A 24855-nucleotide genomic window follows, 5' to 3' on the forward strand; every position below is an offset into this window, starting at 1 on the left:
GTTAACTAAATATAATCAATAAATAAAAGGCTGATCAAATTTGGCACATCTGAAAACTGGACCAGTGCAAAGAAACAATACATATAACATTAAACTTTAAACTTTGGAGCACACAGTGCTGTTAAAAAGTGTCAGAACGACCTTTGACCCTCGACACAATAAAACCAATAATGAACCCTTCAAAATAAAAGTACGTGTTGACCTCTCAAACTGTTTCCCACGAATCAGAGTCAAATGGGGACGGGCGTCGAGTACAGACTGCACGCACGTCAGGAGGACTATTTATAAGTTTGCTGTACTTCACACACACAACACCAGCGCAAAGAATTATAGAGACGTGCCACCGTGGGGCCGTCTCCCTGTAATGTATACATGGTGTGTCGGTGCAGATATACAGAGAAGCTTGACAGCCGCATACTCCGACCTCAGCTAACCCCACTTGAGGTGACGATGTCTGTTTACATTTGTCGAATGACACAGACGGCCACAAACTATTTGGTTGCATGGAAATAACGTTGAAGCAAGTGGTGGCTAAATCCAGGATCTTGGTTTTGTGTGTTTTTTAAAAAAGTTATATATTTCCATAAAGGCCTCAGCCGTAAGGACACCGAGGTCATGTCCTCACTCTGTACTGTAATGACCTGAGGAGGAGTTCACACCACAGCGTTACACCTCGTCTTATATCCATCTTTAAATTGGACTGTTTTTGGACAAATAAATACACTTAATAATTATAACTAATGCATAAAACTGTGTTATTAGCATTGTGCATGAATACAGCGAGACTCCTGAGCTTAATATTTCTCAAATCCGGGCCCTGGGTTCATGTTTCGCGTACTAATCAAGGCGCTAAAACAGGCCTTACTTGGAGAGGAGGAGCTGATCTTGATTAGTCAGGCCTGTTACGGCCCTTGAGTGACTCGACTAATGATCCTGACATATGAGTCAGGCCCAGCATTCAATTACTTAAAAACTAGAATAATCCCACATTAAGCAGTCTGCAACACTGTGGTCACACAATACTGTGTCTGTGTTGCGTAATGAAACCACCGGAAGAGGAAGTCAACAGATGCGTCACTTTAGAGAGCAAACTGCTCCGCACTGCAAAATAAGAAAGAGAAGAAAAAAGACGAAACGATGTGTCTTAGGGTGAAAAGACAGTTAAATACAAACACTCCACTGTGAATGCGGGTGGATTTTTAAAAAAAATCTTCTATTCTATCAGCTACTTTGTCAACTAATCAACCAGGATGCTGTCTGTCCTAAAACTCTTAATATTCTGTATGAATAGTTTTTGACTTTGAGCTTCAGCGTTCTCAAAACAGGATGAATGTGGTTTGGTTAGAAAGTACATTTTCCGTTCAACATATAAAACCTTTTTTTGTGACGTCAATATCTCCATTTTATTGCAATAAAAAAAGACATTAATGTTCTTGAACTGACTGCCTTCCTCTTCGAACAAGTAATATACTGTATTATCTAAGGACGAGGGGAAGCGAGGTCCCTGAAACTTCGCCCGTCTGCTCGTCCATTCCCACACTTCCAGAACTGTAAAACCAGCTGCAGGCTAAATTTAAACCTTTCCTTAAGGGAACTGTGAGGTTGCAAGGTGGGTGAAACTTTCCAGGATCTTACAGATGCTGAACTCTCTCATTAAAAGGAAATGATAATGAACAGGCTCGTCACGGGGGATATATTATTCCTGACCTATATTTCTTAATATATTATGCTTTTAGTCGACCTTTATCTGCTGATATGGTCGGATAAGATCTGTGTGTCGCAGCAGCACAAGGACTGATTTAATACAGAGAGTAAATAGTAAGAGGAATCACGAATGAAAACAGAAGTAAAATATATAAAACTATACAAAAAAGTGACAATGGTGTGATGTAATTAATAGCAGAAAAGTCAGTATGGTTTAGTGTCAAGTAGACCCTGATTAATTAATTGTAAATAATCAATCCGTCCATTAGAGATAACTTAAAATACCTGAAGGGAGAGAGTTTTTTTTAGAGGAAAACAACAACATAAACTGCACAAAGTATTGCCAGATAATTGTTTCACTGTAATGGATGTGGTTTCCATTTTAGTGCTGTACACAACAACAATAACACATCAAAGTAATTATAATAATTAGCCACACTTGACTGTACAAACCTGATTGATTGATAGATGGATTAAAGTAATAGACGGATGGACAGACAGGTCAAAGTAATAGACAGACAGACACATAGATAAATAAACAAACAGATAGACAGACAGACAGACAGATCAAAGTAATAGACAGACAGACATATAGATAAATAGACAGATAGACAGACCAAAGTAATAGATGAACAGACACATAGATAGATAGACCAACAAATAGACAGAGTAGACAGACAGATCAAAGTAATAGACAGACAGACAAACATATAGATAGATTGACAGATAGACATATAGATAGAGCAAAGTAAAAAACAGACAGATAGAGAGATAGGTAGAAAGACAGACAGATCAAAGTAATAGATAGACAGACAGATGGATAGATAGATTAAAGTAACAGACAGACAGATAAATGTGAGCAACAGTGCCTCCCTCTATCGACAACATTTAAACCACGTGACCTATGTTTACATCCTCTCCTCAGCTGTGTCTCTCTTCTCCCACTTCGACACAACGGCTCGCGCACACCAACTTACTTCACCCATTTCTTCTCGCGCAGACCAGACAAACTAAACTAGTGAGAGCAATCGGCTTCTTGGAAAAGAAAGGAAAGGAAAAAGAAAGGCTGCCTGAACGTCTGAGAGTCAACGGGCCGTCGCATTGCACGGAGCATCCGGCTACGAGGAGCGAGTTAATGCGACACGGCATTGTGAGTATCTCTCTTCACGTTTTATATATTAAGCTAACTGCCTTTGTTTGTGTCAGTTGGCGGGGTTGTTTCGCTGGCAGCACACTAACGCGCGAGCTTCATTAAACTGTTGTGTTGTTGTTGGCGTGTGCGTATGTGTGTGTATGTGTGTGTGTGTTTGCTAACTGGCAGGATAAAGAGGCGAGCTTACCTAACCTGCTTTGTCTCTGTTTTGTTGTGGCGCACTCGGGCCCGCGACGGCTAACGTTAGCCCCGTGTCCGCTGCCGTCCACTCGACCCGAGAGACGACTGAAACACGATTTTAATAAACACGAACTGATTAGTCAGCTGTCCGAGTTTGTTTGTTTGTTTGTGTGTGTCGTCTTTTATTTTCTGACTTTTCTCTCACAGACGTCAGAGCGGAAGAAGCTCAGAGAAGTCGTTTGTTTTGGTGGGGGGGTTATTTATTTCCCCACACAGTAGTTTCTAACACGGTGCAGGGACATGTGCCTCTTTTTTATATTGTTTTTCTCCTTCCTTTTTAACAAACCGGTTTAGCTAGTCACTGTTTAAAGATTGAGGTTAATCGCACTGCAGAGAGAGCAACTGCCTTAATGGTCGACAAGTGGGAACAAAAGATGGATGAATGCACAAAAACACGGCGTGTTCGGTATTTGTCAGCTCGTGCATCTGGTTTCTCTCGCACGTGTGTGTTGTTTTGTGCAGGATTGTTTTTAAAGAAACAGCTGCGATTAATAACGCTTGAAAGCATTTTTGTTTCTTGTGAAAAAAAACCCGCTGTTGTTGTTTTTGCTCCATCGTCACACGCAGTGCGAAGAAAGTGTCCCGGCAGCTGATTGGCTGATGGGCCGCCATCTGTGTGGCAACTGCAGCACGTGACCAGGAAGAGAGCCGATTGGCCGCATCAGGTGTCAATCGTGGGAATTTAGGCACATCTGTAAATACCAAGGGAGCAGAAAATACAAATACATCTGTGTGATGATATAAGTACAACTACATTTAAGTGGTTTCTCATTGAAAGGTTTGCTCAACTACATTATAAATAATGCACCAACTACAACAGCTGAATAAACAGTTACTTTACAGTTACTGTACTGATTTTGGCCGGTATTGATTCATATTCCTATTATTTTTATGGGTTGGTCTTTAAACTGTATGAAACAAAATGTGTCAATGCTAATTTACTAGATTTTAAAGAAGTGTTTATATTTTGTCCTCAACTGCACAAAAACTGAAGATATTCAATTAACTGTGAAATCGCACCATCTTGAATTCCTTACAGACTACTTTTAATTTGCTACAGATGTCTCTTGTTAACTTATAGTTGATTTAAAACTGCTAGTAGACCAAATGTATGATTTTACAAGTTCACATTCATCACCTCGTGATTTGTATTGTCTCAACACTAGATGGCACTCGTCTAGGGCCTTACACACACTGTGGCACCTCTGAAGTCTATTTCAAAAGCCATATATATATATATATATATATATATATATATATATATATATATATATATATATATATATATATATAAACCTTACATTTTCACTTTAATAAAAAATACTTTTGCTGCAAGGAAAACTTCTAAGCATGCATCTTCATCTCGTTTGAAAAAACTGGAAGTAGTTTACATCGTGTTTGTATTTTTTTTTACTTGATATACATCTTGCAGAAGAGATCTTGTATCTCAATTTGGACAAACATACAACTCAGAAAAGCAGCACATCCTCTCAACTAAAAAGATGAATCTATTAATACAGTTGCCATGTAATTTTCTGACACTATAAGCTTCAGCTCTTGTTGAATTAACGCCTCTGAGGCGTTGACAGCAATTAACAACACCTAAAGTCTACGGCCTTGTGATGTCATCATACTCACCACACATCAGAAAGTGAAATGTAAGCACAGCGAGATGCAAACAGTTACGGGTCGATGTAGGTGCTACACATTGAGGGAAAGACACGTCAGCTTTAGGTGTTCATTACGTTCATCTCAAAGCTGTATGCCTTCTTTCTGTGAATATATGCAGAGTCAATAGCAGCAACATTGAGAGGATCCTAGAGGGGAATAAGTGAAACAGCTGGAGTTCCAGCTAATAATGTTTCACACCCACCTGCATGCTCCTGTTTGCCAGGCACAACAGACGCCTCCGCTGTCACTTCCTGTGGCTGTTTGTGGCCAATTAACTCACAGTCCAGTGGTCAAAGTGGCATAAATATAGATGGATGTGAATCCGCCTCACATTCAGTCCCATTGCACCATAAGATCTCTACCACAAGCCCGGGGATGGACTCGGAGGAACTGCCATATTGTGACCTTAATCAAAAGCACTGATCCACTGCTGGCCACAAACATCTTCTTTGTTATTTTTTATTTTTAGGTTTTCATGGCCGTCTCTAATATTGCAGTCTGAGGATGGCACTAAAGGAAGGGGGTGGTCATTACATAGAGTGACTCATTAGACTCTGGGACATTGTGCAGTCGTGGAAATGAAAGTCTTTATTAAAAAACGACTAACGTTGCCTAAAAGTTTTGAATCGGAGAGGAAGACATACTGCTGCGATGGTTACTAAAATGCCGGTCTTTAAAAAGAACTTCCCGTCTCAGGATTTGTCAGAAAGTAGATCAATAGCCCATGGTCATGGGGGTAAAAAAACATCTAAAAATGAAAACTTTCAACGGTGACCGTCTGCCCTTCTAGAATATGTAATCAGACATTATGTGTAAAACGTTTCCTTGGGGGTTTCACCCGAGAGGAGGGGTCAGCAGGTCATTAACATTCAAAAGATGTATCCTCTGAGGACCCCTAACGTATTCACAATGCATCACCATATTCATATTTTAAAGGTATATTATGTAAAAATGGACATTTCACTGCCAGAAAAAAAAGAAGATCATTAGGTGACCCAAGATCGTCATGATTTATCTTCCGTGTTCCACGGACGGCAGCTTTAATGGCACTTGGGTCATTAGTTTTTCAGGTCATGAAATGAAAGTATTTGACCTGCTGGTGGCACTCAGGATGGCGTAGAACTAGTGCAGCTTTTACAAAAAGGTAATATGTATTACAGGAGTGGTGTTCTGAATTACAATGCAACGTGCAGGTGTTGTCACTCGGCGAGGAGAGAAACACAACACGCTTCTTTGCACAGGGGAATACTCCGACTTCAATAACATATTCAATTCAGGTACCTTTTGTAGCGAAACAAATGAGCACTTCTAGGAAATTTGCATTTGTAAAGCACATTTGCTCACAGGTTGTATTAATAATACGTTTGACGTTGCAGGGAAAATTGTCGGTGAATTTATTTTCCATACAGACATACCTCATTAAATACACAGTCTCAAGTCTCTTTTATCCAGTTTCTTATCCTTCACTGTGAATGCTCACATTTTTGCTTCCCGCGTATGTGTGACAAAGCGCCGCGGTGTAAAAATGTCGAAATCAATCATACAAATATACATATTTGTGTACTTGTATCGTAGCTTTAACCACACATGACAAATGTGCCCTTGTTACAACACCCCGGATGCAAACGTGAGGCTTATTGACACGCACGTGTGTTTATTCTTGTTGCACTTTGCCCCCCGCTTCTTTGCTGGCCAGAGTTTGCAAATGAGTCGCTAAAAATGTCTGAATGTCGAGTGTAAATGCCGGTGACCGCAAGTATCATCAGCTGCCCTCTCACCGTCTGCTGCTCGGCAGTGTGTGTGCATGTCGCGCCTCGACGGGCCCTCGGTGTTTGGTTCCAGCACTCGGGTCGATCTCCGTTACACGTTCTGTCATCCTGTGGGCTTCCAGCGGGTCGTGGATCACAGCCGGCAGTCGTGACCTGACATGGCGTCGGCGTACCTTTCCACACACACACACACACACCAGGGTTTAACCCAGTTGACACTGAGTAGTGTGTGTTTAGCACTTCCTTTTTACACAGTGATTATTATTATTTAATTATTTGTTCTGTTCTGGAAAGGACTAGCTTCACTATAGCAACAACTGTTATCACGCAGCAGCTGCTGCTTCTTTGATTCGTCTTGAAAGGAGTGGGTGAATGATGACTCCTGTTTCAAGACACTAGATTATCATCGCTACGACTGTACAGCAGTGCTCAAAAAGCAATTTGCTTGTGGAATACCTCCCCTGACCCATTTTCCTGGATTTTCTCTTTCAAATGCCGGCTCCTTCAAAAAGGACTATGCATTACAGAGAGGAGAGGGGGGGGCTGGGGTGCGATTGGTGATGGTGAGCGAATCAATGATTCTTCTTGCCTGTGAGAAAGAGCCCGTGGAAAATTACCTTACCAGGCCTCCCACTACAAAGTCACCTCTGAGTTTAATCTGTATTAGCTGAGTCAGATGTGGAGATGCTGAGGAGGCAGAGGGGGAATTCAAGGCTCGTCCTCCTCGGCTGCATCTCCAGCTCCACCCCGTTCGCTCCTGTGCCAGTTGTGGGGTACTTAAGTCATCAAAGCATCTATAAAATATTTAAAAAGCAGCATGTGGTGGTAGTTTCCTCCTTTTTTTTTTATTTCTACGATGTCGTCCTTAATAGTATTGCGTAGTAAAGCCGTTGGCTCGGGACTCGCAATGGAAGTAACTTTCAGATCCGTTTTCATTGACCCGGTGAAGTGAAGCGGTGAACTCTCAGCGTTTGACTCGATCGATTCAACTAATCGTTTCGGCTGAAAATAATTTAAAAAAACATTCTATACAGTATACAGCACATTACACTGTGCACACGGGATATAGCATGTCCAACGGAGACGTTATTTGGAGGAAAATGTGTAACAATTTACATTAATGCCGTCTTTGTTCCTAAAGCCATGTCAAAGAGCAAGAAAAATGTCTGTTATGAAGAGAAAAAAAAATGCCTTTATACATTGAAATCGAGTGAACAAGTTGTAAAAGGGAAGTGTGTGTTTGGAGGTTAATCTCGGGGGGTAATGATGTGCATAATAGTAATCGGAAGGCTCCCTATGTAATGCCACACATGATATTATTTAATTAAAATGCCTTAATGTTGTGCTATTGGGTTGTTTTCAAACATGAACTTTTGGCGGATATGTTGTTTGTAGTTAATATTCAAATATATACAGCGTTACTATTTCAACGCTCCCTTAAATTGAATTCATTTAGAAAACCACTGATATATAATAATTGATATTCAGTCTGTCTCTTTCTGTTGCTACTTTCTCTCCAGAAAGACAACTCCAGCCGTGGGAGAAGATGAACGCATCATCGCTTCAGTGTCCTCTAATCTGCACAGACGCCGCGTGGCCGTAATGTGTTCATGTGCTGTTTCCTCAGGTCACTTGCTGCCTGCATGACCGCGGTCTGAGCCGACGCTCCAGGAGTCACAGCGGCGGCAGCGTTCGGGTCAGCAGACGTTCCTCCCCATGCCACTCTGAGGAGGAATCGGCTCACGCGGGAGTACGAGTTCGGCCCTTGTGTTTCTCTCCTCTTCTCGCCATGGGGGGAGCCGTGAGCGCCGGGGAGGACAACGACGACCTCATTGATAACCTGAAGGAGGCCCAGTATATTCGCACGGAGAAAGTCGAGCAGGCTTTTCGGGCCATAGACCGCGGTGACTACTATCTGGACGGCTACCGGGACAGTGCCTACAAAGACTTGGCGTGGAAGCACGGCAACATACACCTGTCCGCGCCGTGCATATACTCTGAGGTGATGGAGGCCCTCAAACTGCAGCCCGGACTTTCTTTCCTCAATCTGGGCAGTGGGACCGGCTACTTGAGCACGATGGTCGGCCTTATCGTAGGTAAGCACAGCGTGCCCGGCTCTGTGTTGTTTTTCCTCTTCTTTTTTTTCATGTGTGGGAAGTGCTCAAATATAAAATCTAGGTCAAACAAATGTACTACAAAAGTACAGCGTGTGCCTGCATATCAGCTCTTCAGCGATAATAGCACTGAAACTGTAATTTTCAGCTATTTTAAAAGAAGAAAAACATTTGTAAAAGACGCACTTCAGTTTCCTTAAGGCCAAGGGACCATTTACAAATTGTTTAAAACTCAACATTCAGTTTATTATCACTTAATCTGTAAAATGCAGATGGATGTAATGTGTTCAATAATACAAAAACACAGTTAACCGTTTCAGTGCTATATGAAGTCACAGTAGGTAATGCTGTGGTTTTGATTGTTCCTGTTGTGTGTTTTGTTTCTTCTCTCAGGGCCATTTGGTGTGAACCATGGAGTTGAGCTCCATAAGGATGTGGTTGAATATGCCAGAGAGAAACTGGAGGATTTCATAAAGAATAGTGACAGCTTTGACAAGTAAGTTCTTGCTTTTATGAAGCTTTTTTTTGTGTGGCAAAAACACCAATTTGTTTTGTTTTTTTTTGCCCAGAGTTAGAAAAAAAGATTCAAATCTTTAGGTAAAGTCCTCTGGTTGTGAAAGGTGAAGGTTATGAACACAGCCAAGATGGCGGAGGCCAAAAATCAAGGTTTCAGTGTGTTTAAACCACCACAGGTGATAGTTCTGACTTTGTCTATTCTGCATGATTTTGTCACAGCACACAAATGGGATGAGTCTGAAAGAAAGAAAGAATGAAACAAACAAAAGTTTCCCATTGTTTTTTTATGCATTTTATTAACGATACTCGTCATTATTTCTTCCACAGGTTTGAGTTCTGTGAACCCGTCTTTGTGGTGGGGAATTGCCTTGAAATCTCGCCAGACAGTCACCAATACGATCGCATCTACTGCGGCGCAGGAGTGCAAAAAGACCACGAAAATTACATGAAAGTCCTGCTCAAAGTTGGAGGCATTCTGGTGATGCCGATAGAAGACCAGGTAAGTGCTACAAGCCTCCTGACTGACACAGAAGTAACGCATAATTATTGCTATTCAAACCGCTAACACGTGAGGGAGAACAAGGTAAAAATGGCTTTGACCTACAAGACTGGTTATGCAATTTTCACATGCATTATTGAGCCACAACTGCCCCTGGATTTGAGCAGCGGAGTAAGGAGCACACAGAGGGGTGAATAAATAAATGTTTTAGTTCAAAAAAGTGGAAGGTGACTGCAGGGGGGGCATGGAAGAGTGCATTCAAAACCTTTTTGGGAAGTTGGTGGAGAATGTTTTTCCCCCCGGTTAGGAGGGAAAGATCACGACAGATTCACGGTCAAGGATTTCGGGCAGCGCTTGACATTTATTAGATATTGTGACCAGAGATTTTATGTTGTTATTTAAGGCGTGAGCGCGATATACTCATAGGAAATCCATCAGCTGTGTTTTTAGAGAAAGTAGAAGGCTTGAGTAAGAGCAAAAACAGGCTTATGAATCATGAGGGGAGGAAATAATTCTCATTTTGATCAGAAAATTGAATGAAATGAAAGCACCACATGAAAGCTCACATCTGCTCAGAAAGTCCACACTAATGTAAATCATTTAAAAAACATATATATTTTCTCCACCCCACCCTCTTTGTGGCGGTCTTTAATCTGCACCACAAAAAAAAAGAACAAAAATGACTATCCAGAGTGGACAGTTATGAATCATGAGATATACTGAGCTTCATGAAAATGCTGTCGCGCTGTATGATTGAGTATCTTCAAAGACGTGGCGGGGTACTAATGGCAGCAACAAGCCATTGTTTTTCATAATGGATGGCATTATATAGAGGTCATCTCAAACGTACTCCACATTATTATTCTTTATGATGGGAGGCGTTCTCAAAAAGCATAAAGGGCTCTTGATGCATACGCTCAGGAGTCCCACTTAGCTTGGGGTCATTTCTGACCCTCCATCATTCTAAATCTGAATTACCTTTATTGGGCCAAGTATGTGTACACATACATTTGCACACATTTGCATTGCTCTGAATATATACATAAACGGACATAACAGTCAGGCTCAAGGGCAAAGACACTGGATGAAGATGGTTCAGAGTAGACGGAGCGAACGTGAACACTTAGGAGGAAAAATACTTTACTACTACTACTTTAATACTTAAAAATAATGTAATTAAAACATCTATATACAAGTCAATTGTTCTGTAAGTTAGGCTCAATAAGTTAGGCTCAATAAGTTAGGCTCAATAAGTTAGGCTCAATAAGTTAGGCTCAATAAGTTAGTGTCAATAAGTTAGACTCAATAAGTTAGTGTCAATAAGTTAGTGTCAATAAGTTAGGCTTAATAAGTTAGGCTCAATAAGTTTATGAATAAATTCGGGTCAATAAGTTAGTATCAATAAATAAATGTCAATAATTTAGGCTCAATAAGTTAGTATCAATAAATTTGGGTCAATAAATTAGTGTCAATAAGTTAGTATTAATAAGTTAGGCATAATAAGTTGGTATCAATAGTTAGTATCAATAAGGTAGTGTCAATAAGTTAGGGTCCATAAGTTAAAGTCAATAAGTTAGGGTCAATAAGTTAGTATTAATAAGTTAGGGTCAATAAGTTAGTATTAATAAGGGGCAATAAGTTAGGATCAATAAGTTAGGGTCACCATGCTGAAGGAATTGGCATCAATTCAGACGAGATTCTCATTTCTCTACGGCCGATATTTCCAAATCGATTGATAAATGCCTCTTGAGATAAGAGGGAAAATTGGGCAAAACGCGGCTTCATTAAAAGAAATCAAACGTAATCACAGAGACCTGCACGCTGCATTATTGTGTGGAATGCAGCGCATTCAAAATGTCTATGAATGAATGAATGAACCATGTTGCCTTCAGGGCCTCTTCAGGGTCTGCCGTGCGCTCCCTGAAGCCATCACAGCTCCCTCTAACACACACGCTCCCTTTTATTATCAAGCGTGATGAGTCCAGAGCCTCGCGGGTCTAATAGTGTTTTCATAACTGTCAATACTGCGGACTCGTAATTACTCGTTCCAAAGCGAGCAAACATCTACTGAGGCGATGACTTCTCACGCGTTGATAATGTGTCTTATAGGCGCGTGTGATACCACGACGTCGCCCGATTTCATCCTGTGACTGCAACGATCGGCCAAATAATTATTCAGTTGTAGACAAAATGAATTGTCTGCTCTTTTGATGCTTTGAATAATTGTTTAATTTTTTCACGCAAGAATTATACAAAACTTGACGTCTCCATCAGCTCAGCATCAAACAATGCATCCATTTTAAATTGAGAACATAATTTAGCAGATGAATTGATTTGTGAAATAAATCATGAGCAGCAGTGTTGCTGTGATGTTGAACACCATGGCTGCTCCTTTTAATACATCTGTTTTCCAGTTGTGGGCAGTGTTGCATATTCAGACTCGATGCATCCAATTAAATGCATTTGGAACATTTTTAAAGATTGGAACCATTATTAAATAATGCAATAGTCAAGATGATCTTTTAGGATTTTGCATCAATTTCTCGATAGATTTTCTGAAAGATTAAAGACTTAAAGCTCAGAATCCAGCGCTGAGATCATTACCGCTTCCCTCTCTTGTTGACGCTCTCAGTCTTTCGTTCCTTAAGCCCGTCGGCTGTAATTTGCTCACGCACAAAGCAAGTGTGTGTTCATTTTTTATGCACCTATTTGTTACAGCAGCATGAATGAATATGTAAAAAAAAAGGGCTCAGTTTTTATCCGGGGGGCAAAGTTTATCTTTGGTCACACATTGTTCACCTGCATCTTTCCAACCATAATTAACACACGCACAATTTGGAGTACGTTCATTAGATGTGTGAATGTTTTAATAAGCAAACATTCACGGAGATGATGACCAACGTGAGAGACGTGTCGCGCCTTACCGGTCTTCTCCAGTCAGGCGGCAAACGCGCAATAAAGCAAAAAAGTTATTTTGAAGAAACTCTGCTTCCTCGCTCCTTTTTAGTGTCACGCAACATTTCGTATTGTGCAAGTGTTGAGTTCAGGTTTTGCCTCCTTTTTGTGAAGCTGACCCAGATAACCAGGACTGGCCAGTGCACATGGGACAGCAAAAACATCTTGGCGGTGTCCTTTGCCCCGTTGGCCCAGCAGAGCATCGCTGATGGAGAGAAGCCCGACGCTGTCCAGCTGCGTAAGTTCTCCAGCCTCACGAAAGGAAAAAAAAACAAAAAAAAACTATCCTTGTGTTTTATTATGCCTAACTGGTCTTGAAGTGTAAAGCAGGCACTATTTCAAAGTCAGACATTCAAAGTGATGTGATGAGACGATCCCGACAGCAATATTTCTTTTGACATATGAAGCCTCGCCCTTCAGCCAGTAGATCCTTTTCCTTGAAATACCGAGACGCCGCTCTCTCTCTCTCTCTCTCTCTCTCTCTCTCTCTCTCTCTCTCTCTCTCTCTCTCTCTCTCTATCTCTTTCTCTCTCTCTCTCTTGATGGCCTGTGTTGTTGACGCTGGCCTAGTTGAAGGACCGGTTGCAGTTGTGTGGACTATTGTTTTTTTTAGTTTTTTTTAGTTTTTGTTTCCCCTGCGCTGCCCTGAAGGACTGTCATCTCCGTTTGTCCTCAGCCCCGGTGACTGTCCGCAGCCTTCAGGATCTGTCTCGGATCCACATACGCCGCACGCTGAGGAACCTGGCCGACGACGACGGCCAGGGGAAGGGCGTCGTGCAGAGGGTTCCCCAGAAGCGCAAGCGCCGGCGCTGCCGGCGGCGGCGCATCAACACCTACGTCTTCGTGGGCAACCAGCTGATCCCCCAGATGGTGGAGAGCGAGGAGGAGGAGCACGCCGAAGAGGAGCACAAAGAGGTGGAGGAGGAGGAAGATAGAGACATTGGCGACATCGAAATCCTCAAGCAAGTGAACGTGTTGAGGGACCAAATCATGTCTTTGCCGCTGCCTGAGTCACTGAAAGCATATTTGCTGTATTACAGAGAGAAATGACTTGATTATGTGATACCCGCTCATCACGGGGCGCAGCAGCGGCGGCGCCTGCTGAAAAGGCTTTTTCTTCACCCTTTTTCCGTACAAATGTAGCATTGTTTCCATTGAATCGAGACGGCGAAACCGTGATGGAAAGGGACATCGATTAAATCAATTTGTATATTGAGAAAAAAGTGTAAAAGAAAAGTATACGAAAAGGTCAGTTTCAGAAACCCATTTTGAGATTCCGATTTTATCACGACGTCAGGATTTCTGCAGAAATGTGCAGATTAAAGAATTGTACATGAGAAACTAAAGTAGTTATTATATTTGTCAGAACATGCTATGGTGGAGACTTTTCATAGAAGCTTTAACTGTCGGGGGCCGGTGATTAATTGGTCCACCAGAAGGAGGAAGCGGAAGACACTGAAAGTCAAACGAGGCCACTTCCTCCTCCTTTTTCGAGTTTCCTGCATAAATCACTAATTGGGGCACTTGTTGTGTCGTTGCTCTTCAGATTCAGTTCTCCGGTCAACGTGTTTTGTATCTTCCGGTGGCGAGAGATCAGCGAGCGGCTTTAGTGATTCGTCGTTTTTTTTCTTCTTCTTTTCTACAGGGCACCTTTTTGATGTAACTTTTTTTTCTACGGGGTGCTTGTGTTTCCTCACTTTGCATCTGAAAGCTGACATCCTACTTGATATGATGAGTTCTCGTTGGTCCCCCTCTCCTCTATGGTGTTGATGCAAATAGTATTTTTAATCATATCAGAGGGGTTTTTTTAAGCTTTGTTTTAGAGAGGACTGGTGAAGGGGAGATGATTGATGATGAATAATGCATGATTTTACTGTAAATATGTCGGGTGTTCCTGACTTTACTTCCTGTCTCATGACACTGGAGGTGATGTCCCAAGTGATCAAGACTGGAAATGATTTGATAAAAAAAAAAAAAAAAATTCAAAAAAGAGGATTTCAAGAATTTTAATCAAGTAGATGGCCTTGAGACAAATCTCAAATTCTGTATAGTCCTGTGTTTTTCAATGCAAATCAGATTTGCTGAGGATTTTTCAAGCCTTTTGTATCCTCGAGTGTAGAAGTGTCCTACGAAAAAAGCACCTTAGTCTGCAGTCCTCAAAGAGAGAGTATAAATCATTTGTACGGCGGACTGGACTTGTTTTACCTGTGATGTTGCTCCTGTTTAATCAAAAAGTACAATGTGCTTGCAGAACCTTCCTGATAGTGGTGGCTTCTAAGTGCCAACGTACCCCATCACATCAGGACTTCTGTGAGTTCTCTGGCACACTAAATTTACCCGAAAACGAAGGTATATTTCTACAAAAACATTCCACGGTGGGGAAGATGACAAAAAAAAAAAAAAACTTTAAAAAAAATGATGAGCCGCACATCCACTGATCGATGTCCCACTTATTCTTCATGCTTTATGCTCACAGACTTTGGAGATTTCGTTCATCTTTCTTTGAATGCGTCGTTTTAGTATTCCAAAAGCTGAGTTGAATGTTGTTGATATGAATTCTATTCAATATAAAAGTGATGTATATGTATTGTTCTCATAGGATTCTGCATACGGTTTGATTTGGTTTGTCGTAGCGCCCGTTTGCTGTACTGTATCTTGACACTGGGAACTCTGTAGATCAAAAACTCCACTGCTGTCTGTTAAATAGATGACATATAGTAGTGCGTATGGTATTCATTTTGTTCTGGTGTAATGACAAATATTTTTGTTTGAAAAAAAAAAAACGGGAGTGATTATTCTATTAGTAGTTTGTGTGTGAAGAGGTAATTATTTTCTGTGAGTTTCTTTTCTTTTTTTTTACATTCATGGAAAAGCTTTGCAAGTAAGCAATAATGGAATAATTTCTCATCTTTATAATTAGCAACAACACCACGGTCCCATTTGATTTGCATAGTATCCATTCAAATCCTCATGACCAATTACTGGTCTGCAACGGGTTATAAACCATTACCTAAAACATAATTGCTAATCAGAGAGCACATTAAGTATTGAAAGCAGGGGACCGACAACCTCGACTCTCAGGTCACGCCTCGCACCAAAGTAAACGGGAAGTGGACGAGATGCGACTGCAAAAAAAAAGAAAACGGCACCCGGTAAAGACCAAGTCATAACCAAGTCTGTGCTTTTATATTAAGTTAATTTGGTCTCTGTTCATCAGGCCCAGCTGGATTTCTCATAGTGCGTGCAGTTCATTTTGAAAAATGTGTTGTTTCTCCGTAAATGTTTGGCACAAAAATAAAAAAAAAAAGGGTTACAATCACGTCGCGCCTCTTCTAATCATTGCAGCGGCTCCTTTTCTGTGTCTCGTTTGTTTGATTTGTTACATGCAAGTCCTCGTTCCCCCGGAGTGTGTTCGACGTGATCGAGTATATCAGACAAAAAAGTGCCAGCCTGAATCCTTGAAAAGCTTCTTTTTTTTTGTGTCGTTTGTGCTGGAGTCACTGCTACTATTAATTGATAAACACCGGGAAAAATGTTGCCATCTTCCCTCACGCTATAGGATTTCTGACAGATTTATGGATTTCCTGCAACGAACACAGACAAGTAAAGAGCCCCTTGTCTGCACATGAAGCTCAAGGCTGCAGCGCTGCAGGTTCAGAGTGGAATGTACTTGTGCTTTACAAAACCTTTCACTGCAGGAAATGGAGCTGAAGTACAAGACGTGTCTTCTCAAACAGAAACTGCGTCTAGACCTGGAGGAACATGCACTGAAAAAATGGATTTCATTTACTCGAATATATAAAAAATGTCAAACTTAAAGCTCGTGTTGATCCATAAAAGAAGATTTAATAAATGTAGTGACATACACTGGCATTGTATTGTCAAATAAACGACGTACTTGTTGATGCATTAAACATGTTCTTGTCTACACAAGACGGTGTTTATGTAATAAATCACTTTGACGTTAAATTAATATAGGGTTTGTATAAAAATGAAGGGAATATGGGTGCACGATGCAGATGTATGAGTGTGTCTCAATAGAAACAGAAGCTGGTGTGTAAAATCAGCTTTTGAACCTTTATTGATTGATATTTTCTTTGCTTAATGTAAAGAGCTTTATCTCCAGAAAAGAGTTGGATACTCTTATTGGTATAAAGCGATGCATATTTAATAAGTCAGGCTGAGGTATCTTCAGGGTGTTTCTCTTAATACTGTGTGCGAACATTTTACTAAATGTATAAATGATTACCTGACAGCGAGGAATGGAGGAAGGAGCTCCAGAATATTTTACATGACAATCTTTATACTTTTAAATAACACATTTTACTCAAGTTGGGCTCAAAGTAAAATGATTTTTCCATGAAATGTACATTATTAAAGTCAGTTCATATTTATTCTGAGTACATTTACATTTACTTATGTATATATTTTACTGCGTTCAAGTGAAAAAAGGGAGAGGATTGTAGGTAAGGTACAGAATACAAATCTTCTCTTTCCCAGCATAACCAGTCCACTCATCCTCTCTGTCCCAGCATAACCAGTCCAGTCTCTTTTCTTTCATTCCACTCAGTTTATCAGGAGTTTTTAATCTGTAACAGACTTGATATGTAGCAAATACCATCAGAAAATATTAAAATACAGCAAAGATTCCCTCAACTTAAGTGCACTAAACTGTTTTCTTAGCAAATCCACTAAAGTGTATTTAACTACACGTCTTGTTGCTATAATTGTGGCCCTGAATGTATTTTAATATGTAAATATCGCTGTGTATTTCAATAGCCTTAATGATTTAATGGCGTCTGAAATTCGCAGTCAATATATTTTTAAGTTGTAGTTCTTAAGTGACAATTTAAGGAATTAAATTTCCACTTTCTTCCCAAGAGTTGGCGTTAGACCTCAAGAGAGCTCGTATCCATCTGCTCATCCCACTCTGAGCGAGACGGCGAATTAGGGTAATTTTCAAAATGTAAATTTCTTTCAAGTATAGTTCAAGCTTGCGCTGCTTCCAATAACACATGTAAGTACAGGAAGCAGAACGCCCTTTTAAGTACAATCAAATTACACTCTCGCAAACACCTCAGCTCTCGAAAACCAAACTTCCCGGGGGGAAAAAAAAAAAAACCCACCACAAAGTGAAGCCATGTTATAAAAGGTCTCATTTATTAATTTATCACACAGAGTATTTGTTAATAAAACATCTGCAAAAAAATAAAACAAACCTGGCTCTCTGGGATCCTGCGATAGATATGTAAAGGTCTGCAACGGAGATCACTTTCAAGCACAAACGCATCACTCAGACTTTCTTTGCATAGACTGCACCACCATTACTCTCCCTCAGACACTCGTGTCAGCTTAACAAAGCACTTCACTGACCCCGTTTCATCTGCGATCCTCTAGAGTTTACTTCCCCATGGGCCCCGTCTGTTTGGACTCCGCTGTGGAAATGGAAGGTAAGAGCATGACTAATACGCGCTAATTGACCTGAACTCTTCTGGAGGATGATAGGTTAGTTATCACTCTGCTGCATTTATGAACAGTTTAACACAGAGAGACGTTTCTTCATTAAAGGGGGCATCTCAAACCTTTCGGAGGCCACGCGCGCTACATATCTCACTGTGTTTTTTTTATTCTTTCATCGTTAATAGTCAATGAAAAGTTGTCGTATTTACAAGCGGAAGTTGCAACACACACACAAAAAAAAAAAAAAGACACCGCAGCAGATTTTCTGGTCATTTGAGAGGATGATGGAGAGAGCGCGAGGTCGTGAGGTTTCCACCTGGTTATATCTCTGGTGCACATCAAATTATCAAAACGCCATAATCCCTGCGCTTAATCCCTCAAGTAATCGCCGTAATTCATCATTCTTTGAGTTCATTTGAATGTCAGTGTTTATTTACATAATCAAGTTTTGGGGGGGAAAGTGCTCTAAACATCATTGAAGGTTTTTTATCTCTCATCATGTTTAGAGTTGTATTGTCAGATTATAGTTGCGTGGTCGCTCTGTGATACAAAACTACGCCTTCATACAAGCCTGCTGACCTCAGCTTCGGGGTTTTTACGTCATATACAGAGAGAAATAAACGAGGTCACTCGGTATCGTCGCACGCGTACATGGAAAAACGGTCCTTTCATCCGACCAAAGGTGTCAGCAAACATCCGTGGAAATACGTCGGAAATACCGACTCAGATTTATGTCGCCGTGTCACTTTTTGACGCACTCGTATTACACTCCAGTGGAAATGAAATTCTACTTCTAGTATGAATGTACGGGGGGAAATGTTTCACCTCAAGAGCACACAAACAAATGAAATACAGAACGCGTCATCGTATCAGTGTGCAGACAGATCCTCACAGAAGTGATTTACTGTCCGATGAAAAGACGAAAAGGCTCCAAAATCTGGAATAAAATCACGTTAAAAAAACAAAAAGCAGGCTACAGTGGGAAAAGAACTGCATTTGTTGTGTCGATCATAAGGATGTCTGAGGATCAAGAGGACAATTTCACTTAAAAACACATTAGAATCGCACGTGTCCGTGTCCACTTGGTGAAGTCTTTCAAAGCAGAGATTCCTGTTTTAGGTCCAAAGAAGAAAATCTGGAACTTCTTCCACAATATCAAGTATATCACTCCCAAAAGAGGTCTTTTTTTTTTGTTTTTTTGAAATGACGTCATCATTTGACCATCGTTCCGTTCTCCCCCGTCCGCCTCTTCAGGCCACGGCCGCAGCTTCAGCGGGAGCATCCTTTTCAGAAGGAGTCTGTCAGGTGGCGTACTTGAGATTCGGCGTCTGTGAGTTACACGAGATGCTGCAAAGGGACGGAAACCCGGCGGTCATCGCGGTGCCTTGGCTCTCCACGAAAATCGGATCCAGGCAAGCGACTTTGGCAGCAAAGAAAGCGTGAATGCAATGAAGCACGGCGAAGAGGTTGGAGAACTCCAGCTCCTAAAAGACGAGAGGGGAGGGGGGGGGGGGAACATACGTAAGTCATCCATTTTTTATAACTTTGTTGCTGTGATTGTCTTGTTGAAGAGCCGTTTCCTGGACATGCAGCATTAATGTTCTCCGGGAGATAAGTGTTACCTTCGCTTCAATAGATTTGGAGTCTTGATTTTGGAACAGAAACTTGATCTTGCTTTTTCCGTCATCGGAGGAGCCTTTTAATTGGGAGAACTTGTATCTCCACAGGACCGCCTGGAGAGAGGGAATCACAAGGGTTTAAAAACTAACTTTCAGGTCAAACCACAACAAACCACAACACAAAGGACTGCGTTTCTTTCCCGTTTGCCCGATGTCACGAGTAGCGCTGATATTGCGTGGACCCGGTGAGAAACGGAGCATGTCACCCGGCTTGTTATTTCCGCGATTAGGACATTTAACAAGCCGCAGTGATTCCACCTGAAATAGCAGAGCCTCGGTGATTCAATTAGTGTTGAGCTGAATAAACAAAAGCTGCACGGGGAGCCAAACCATAGGTAGACAGCTGGCCCACGCTTTCACATGAATATGCATCTGTAACTGTAATTATTACCGTGACACCAATCAGATTAATTACAGCATGAGAAGGAGAGGAAGAAGAAGAAGAAGAAGAAGAAGAAGAAGAAGAAGAAGAAGAAGAAGAAGAAGAAGAAGAAGAAGAAGAAGAAGAAGAAGAAGAAAAACAAGGTTTAACATGCCATACACAGGAAGTCCCACTGGGAGAGGAATCTTTCAAATTCGGAGCAGATATTCACGACACATCCGAGCGAAACAGAGAGAGTGTCACCTCTCCAGCTTTCCTTTGGAGCCCACTCTGACTCTGACAGGCGACGATATCTCCGTCTCCTTCATGTCAGTCACAAGCAGCTGTAAAAGTAGATCTGTACTGAGGCCCACGGCGCATGGAGGCATGTTAGCTCTGTTAGCTCTGTTTCCTCGCAGGATTAAATCCCCATGAGGTTCCGCTCAGTGTTATTTCTGTTAAAGTTGGTGTTCTGCGATCATATATTCCTACTTTAATCCATTCTAGAAGGATCATTATACTCTTTATTCCCCTTTTACGCGACAGCTGCAGATACCTCATACTTAACATATTAGGATTTCCCATAAAATGATCATTGAAACATTGCTGTAGATTAAATTACCCAACAGTATAAATTCATTAAGATCATTTAGCTCACTTTGACCGGCTACATCGAACTCGTTAAAGTCTTAAACATTAATGGAGCAGTAAGAATGATGAGAGTAATATGTAACGATAAAGCACGGACAGCAGCCATCCTCCTGCATAATAAGTATTTTTACATTAGTTATTGTAGGAGCTCCTTTTTTATTTGTTTTGGGTATTTCATTTGTTCGATATATTCAATTTCTGAAGGAAGATATTGTATGTTTGCTTGGTATTTGTTTCAATTTTTGGAGGGATTAGCAGCACTATGGACACCAGGCTCAGGTTATATATCCAGTTGGTGGGCAAGTTTAGGACCAGCATGCACCTGGGATGCTTCTTTTTAACCAGAGCAAGAGAGGATTTCCTTATTCTTCGTTTGCTAAATAAAACACAGAAATGCCAAAATATTAAACCCACAGGGGATATATTTGTTCACTCTGGCGCATGAGACGCGTTTTCATTTCAAAACTGATCAAAATTGGATGTTGATGAAGAACAAAAGCCATGAAGCAAAGAATCGGACTGCTGGTCTTTTACAGGGAACCCCGCTGTTCTCCCGAGATCTTTCTCCGGGACCTCTTTCAGTGGCGATCCTGGTGACGGACACGAGGTCACGGCAGACGCGCGTACGTTTTAAAAGATGTGCAGTCTGCGGCGATGACGGATCTCTGAAATCATCTCGCACACGCTCAGAAATGACGCATCCGCGTTTTGGCGAGTGAGTTGTTTCAGCGTTTCAAACGAGTTGGGACGAAAGCAGCGTTATGTAACGCCGTCCAACCTGCGTGTGCTTCCATGTGACCGGACCTGGGGGACGTTCACAGCGTTTCCGCGGCAGAGCCGAGAGGCAGCCGGCTCATCTACTCATGCCGGATCATAAGCAACGTTCAAATGGTAGTTTGTGCAGGATTTTTTGTTTCTTCTCTATTCGCAGCTCAAGGAAGACTGCTGAAATAACGTCCACAGGATTTTCCAGGACACAGTACTGATGTATTCTTTTCAACGATCTGAACACTGCTCCCATGGAAGTGATAATGCAGTTTACAGCATGGGATTATCAGCAATTTCTGCCATCATTTGTGTCATGTAGATTAAAAAAAAAGGATTTATAGGACCTGCACATGATAGCTGGATTACTTGTCTTGACCTTTCTGATGCAGTTAATTGTTAAAAGCACCCGTTTGCTTGTCGTTTCCCTCTCTTGGTTTGTGCAGCAGCTCCCTCTAAAGTCTCCGGTGGCCCAGACCTTTGAGTCTCTACTCAGCTTCGTTCTGACTTTGAGGGAAAAAAAATCTTGAGATATGTACAAATATTGTGCTTTTCATCTAATGTGTTGATTTATTCATAGACTGTGCCACAGTCAGAGCTTTATGCATTTAACCATCATCTGGGTCTCGGGTGAGCGAGAGACTTCCTTCGAGAGGTCTTGACTCCGGACACGACGCCAATCTCCGCCGGCAGCAGTAAATTAGCCCACATGTCTTTCGGACTGTCAGAGGAAATCACACGCATGAGACGAAGAGCATGCAAACTTAACGCAGAAAGACCACAGTCAGCCGGCAAGCTCCAACTCAGAGCTGCGCTTTACGCTTTTAAATATCAAAAATACATGTCTGGTAACACTGTCATCCTTGTTATATATGTATTTTCTTCTTATGTTGCGCCTTATAAAGTAATGTTGCCGCTTTTGATTAACAAAAAAAACTAAACTGAGATAAACCAACGGTGAAATATCTCACTGGGTCCGGAGCCAGCAGATACATTTCCACTTGTCAAACAGAGTTGTCTCCACGCCATTTCTGATTGAACCCAATTCAAACATGCTTCTTGAAGTTTGCCAACAGCAGCTTTTAATTACAAAGTAATCCCACCCGGTGTTTTGTCTGCAATTGGAGTTTACATATGGATTGTGTTTTGTGCGTTTCTCTCTGTAAACAATACGCTGGCAACATTTCTCTTGTCCTTGGAGGAGACGGGGGGGGGGGGGGGGGATACTGTTGCTTCACATTGCAAGAACGGGGCCAAAATCTTCTACAACAATATGGCAGCGCTCGCGTCCTGCTCATCCACATAATGTGCACCAGCGGCGTGTAGTCGGCACAGCTCTCCGACCTGGGGAAAGGCCAAAATGAAGTGCGGGAGGGAGTGAGAGGTTTGAGCCGGGGTGAGGAACCAGCCGTCGAAACAAATGTGCTCATACATCCCGAAATGCTCACAGTGCAGAATAAGTTAGTAGCGCTAAAAAAAAGAGAGAGAGAGAGAGAGAGGGAGGCTGCGGCATCGTGATTAGTTTCATCCCGCTGTGTGTACAGTACAGTTGCCGGAAATCTCCCACCGAAAGACTCTCTCTTCTGTATTTTTATTGATGATAAAGTCTCGCACTCACCTTTGAAGCTGCATCAAAGCACACGAAGCCCATGCTGAAGTCCACCGTCAGTCCCATAAGGTGGCTCTCCATGATACAGGCATACGTTTTACACTACAGAGTAGGAGAACAAGATGTTACCCAAAAGAGCTGCACGGCGGCACAAAAGCCTTTATTTTCATTCCCAAAAAATATGTCATATGAGCGTAGTCAATCTGTGTGTTGTAACGACCGGGCTGGAACCGCGCGCACGATTAAACTCATCATCACAATTCCCGTCACGCTGCCTACTGTTGGGGTGCAGACCTGTATCCTCTCCACCTCCAGGAACGTGGCCATCTGAAAAGCCTTTTCCCAGATCAGCAGCTCGCACTCCAGCTCCACGCTGAAGAACATGTCCTCCCCGCTCTCCGTCTGGACGCTGAAGCAGTGCTTCCTCTTGTCTAGAAGGTCGTTATCCTAAGACAAGACAGTACGGCTGCCAGGCTGATCAGGTACAGATGGGCAGAGCGACGTGGAGATGAGACAAATGCAACAGCAATGCAGTCTCCCGAAGCTGAACGGAGGTTTATTTACTCCGACGGCGGCTTTGAAAAGCACTTGAATTATATTCACTCCACATAAGCGACACTTAGGGCCAAAGTAATGTATATCACATGCACGCTGAAGAGCGCCATGTTTTACCATAATGGATCTTTTTCGAACTTTATGTCACCTAAATAGCGTCGGGTAACGGCTGCGGCGGTAGGTGAACGTCTATCTGATTTAACACGCAAATCAAATTTGCCATCCGGAGTTTTGAGACGATAAATTGCAGATAAATTCGCACAATGAAATTCAGAGTGACCTCCAACCTGCAGAGGATGAAGAATGAAATCTGAACCTTGAGCGTCTGTGGGATTAGAAGACATGCAAATAAATTGGAGGGTTATATAAGTGCATTACTCAGTTTTCCACTTTATAGTCTGTCAGCGTATCCAGTGCAAAGGGGGGTTGCTTCTCTTGAATGATCAAGAAATGAAACTGAACCGCCTTACCTTTAAAATCTTGCACATGATTTCGTACAGAGTGAAGCTTTTCTCTGCTCTGGTCCAGTCCCATGTGGTCACCTGAAACACGTCACACACATTTTGATTAGAAGAAGGGCTCTATTTAAAAAAAATAAAGGGAAAGAAAGTAAAACTGATGGGAACATTTTTTTTAAATTACAATTTAACCCCAACGCCCTAGTGGAGACATGTCAAGGTCTCTATCTGACAGTTTACAGTATATTTATATCAGGTCACAAGGTACAACTCAAGAAAAAACACATTATAAATCCTCCCAAAAACATGCGAGCTATCAAATTAAACATCAGGGCTACAATAGTAAGTAATTTGATACCTAACATGTTTTTTTTTGATGGGTAAGGGGGATTTATAGCATGTCTTTTTGTTTATTTGTACCTTATGACCTGTAATGAAATAGGCTCAACAGGTCAAAGGGCTCCGTAATAATGTTTTCACAATATTTTAACCCCGCCTTATCTTGAGCGATATCCTCTCTACCTGCGCCGCTGTTTTCCCCCATCTCGACTCAATCAAAAGTTGCCCAACTGGGCGGAAACCAGACCGATCCGTCAACCTGCCAGGCGCCTCGGTAAACTCGGGGGGGGCGGGGTTTCCTGGGGTCGATTATTGATGGGCCTCACCGTTGACTACGGAGCCGTCATCCCGCCATTT

At 41.8% G+C, this 24855-nt stretch overlaps 2 protein-coding genes across 2 annotated transcripts in view; one reads left to right on the forward strand and one right to left on the reverse strand.

Annotated features, from left to right (window-relative positions):
- The first annotated feature begins 2614 nt into the window (after window positions 1-2614).
- Window positions 2615-16523, forward strand: pcmtd1 (protein-L-isoaspartate (D-aspartate) O-methyltransferase domain containing 1). Its single transcript, XM_068603928.1, has 6 exons — window positions 2615-2854; window positions 8165-8633; window positions 9045-9147; window positions 9495-9666; window positions 12736-12859; window positions 13298-16523. Exons 1-6 carry the CDS (start codon window positions 2840-2842, stop codon window positions 13669-13671), a joined length of 1257 nt encoding a protein of 418 aa, XP_068460029.1. The 5' UTR covers window positions 2615-2839; the 3' UTR covers window positions 13672-16523.
- Window positions 16524-17759: 1236 nt separating this feature from the next.
- The window catches only part of sntg1 (syntrophin, gamma 1), a 31801-nt gene continuing 24705 nt past the window's right edge, over window positions 17760-24855 (reverse strand). The window contains exons 14-18 of the mRNA XM_068603915.1: window positions 24172-24243; window positions 23441-23593; window positions 23156-23248; window positions 19704-19814; window positions 17760-19565 (exon numbers count right to left, since the gene is read on the reverse strand). Coding sequence (XP_068460016.1) covers window positions 19383-19565; window positions 19704-19814; window positions 23156-23248; window positions 23441-23593; window positions 24172-24243 — 612 coding nt within the window. The 3' untranslated portion in view covers window positions 17760-19382. The remainder of the gene's footprint in view (window positions 19566-19703; window positions 19815-23155; window positions 23249-23440; window positions 23594-24171; window positions 24244-24855) is intronic.

The sequence above is a fragment of the Clinocottus analis genome, unplaced genomic scaffold (assembly GCF_023055335.1).
Source record: "Clinocottus analis isolate CAN_PGR_092001 unplaced genomic scaffold, fCliAna1.0.p SCAF_11, whole genome shotgun sequence".
Classification (NCBI taxonomy): domain Eukaryota; kingdom Metazoa; phylum Chordata; class Actinopteri; order Perciformes; family Cottidae; genus Clinocottus; species Clinocottus analis.

Bases quoted from the DNA above. Each gene is read 5' to 3' on its own strand.
- pcmtd1 (XM_068603928.1), top strand. The intron at 8,634-9,044 runs GTAAGCACAGCG...TTCTTCTCTCAG, and splicing joins GATGGTCGGCCTTATCGTAG to GGCCATTTGGTGTGAACCAT. The intron at 9,148-9,494 runs GTAAGTTCTTGC...TTTCTTCCACAG, and splicing joins AATAGTGACAGCTTTGACAA to GTTTGAGTTCTGTGAACCCG.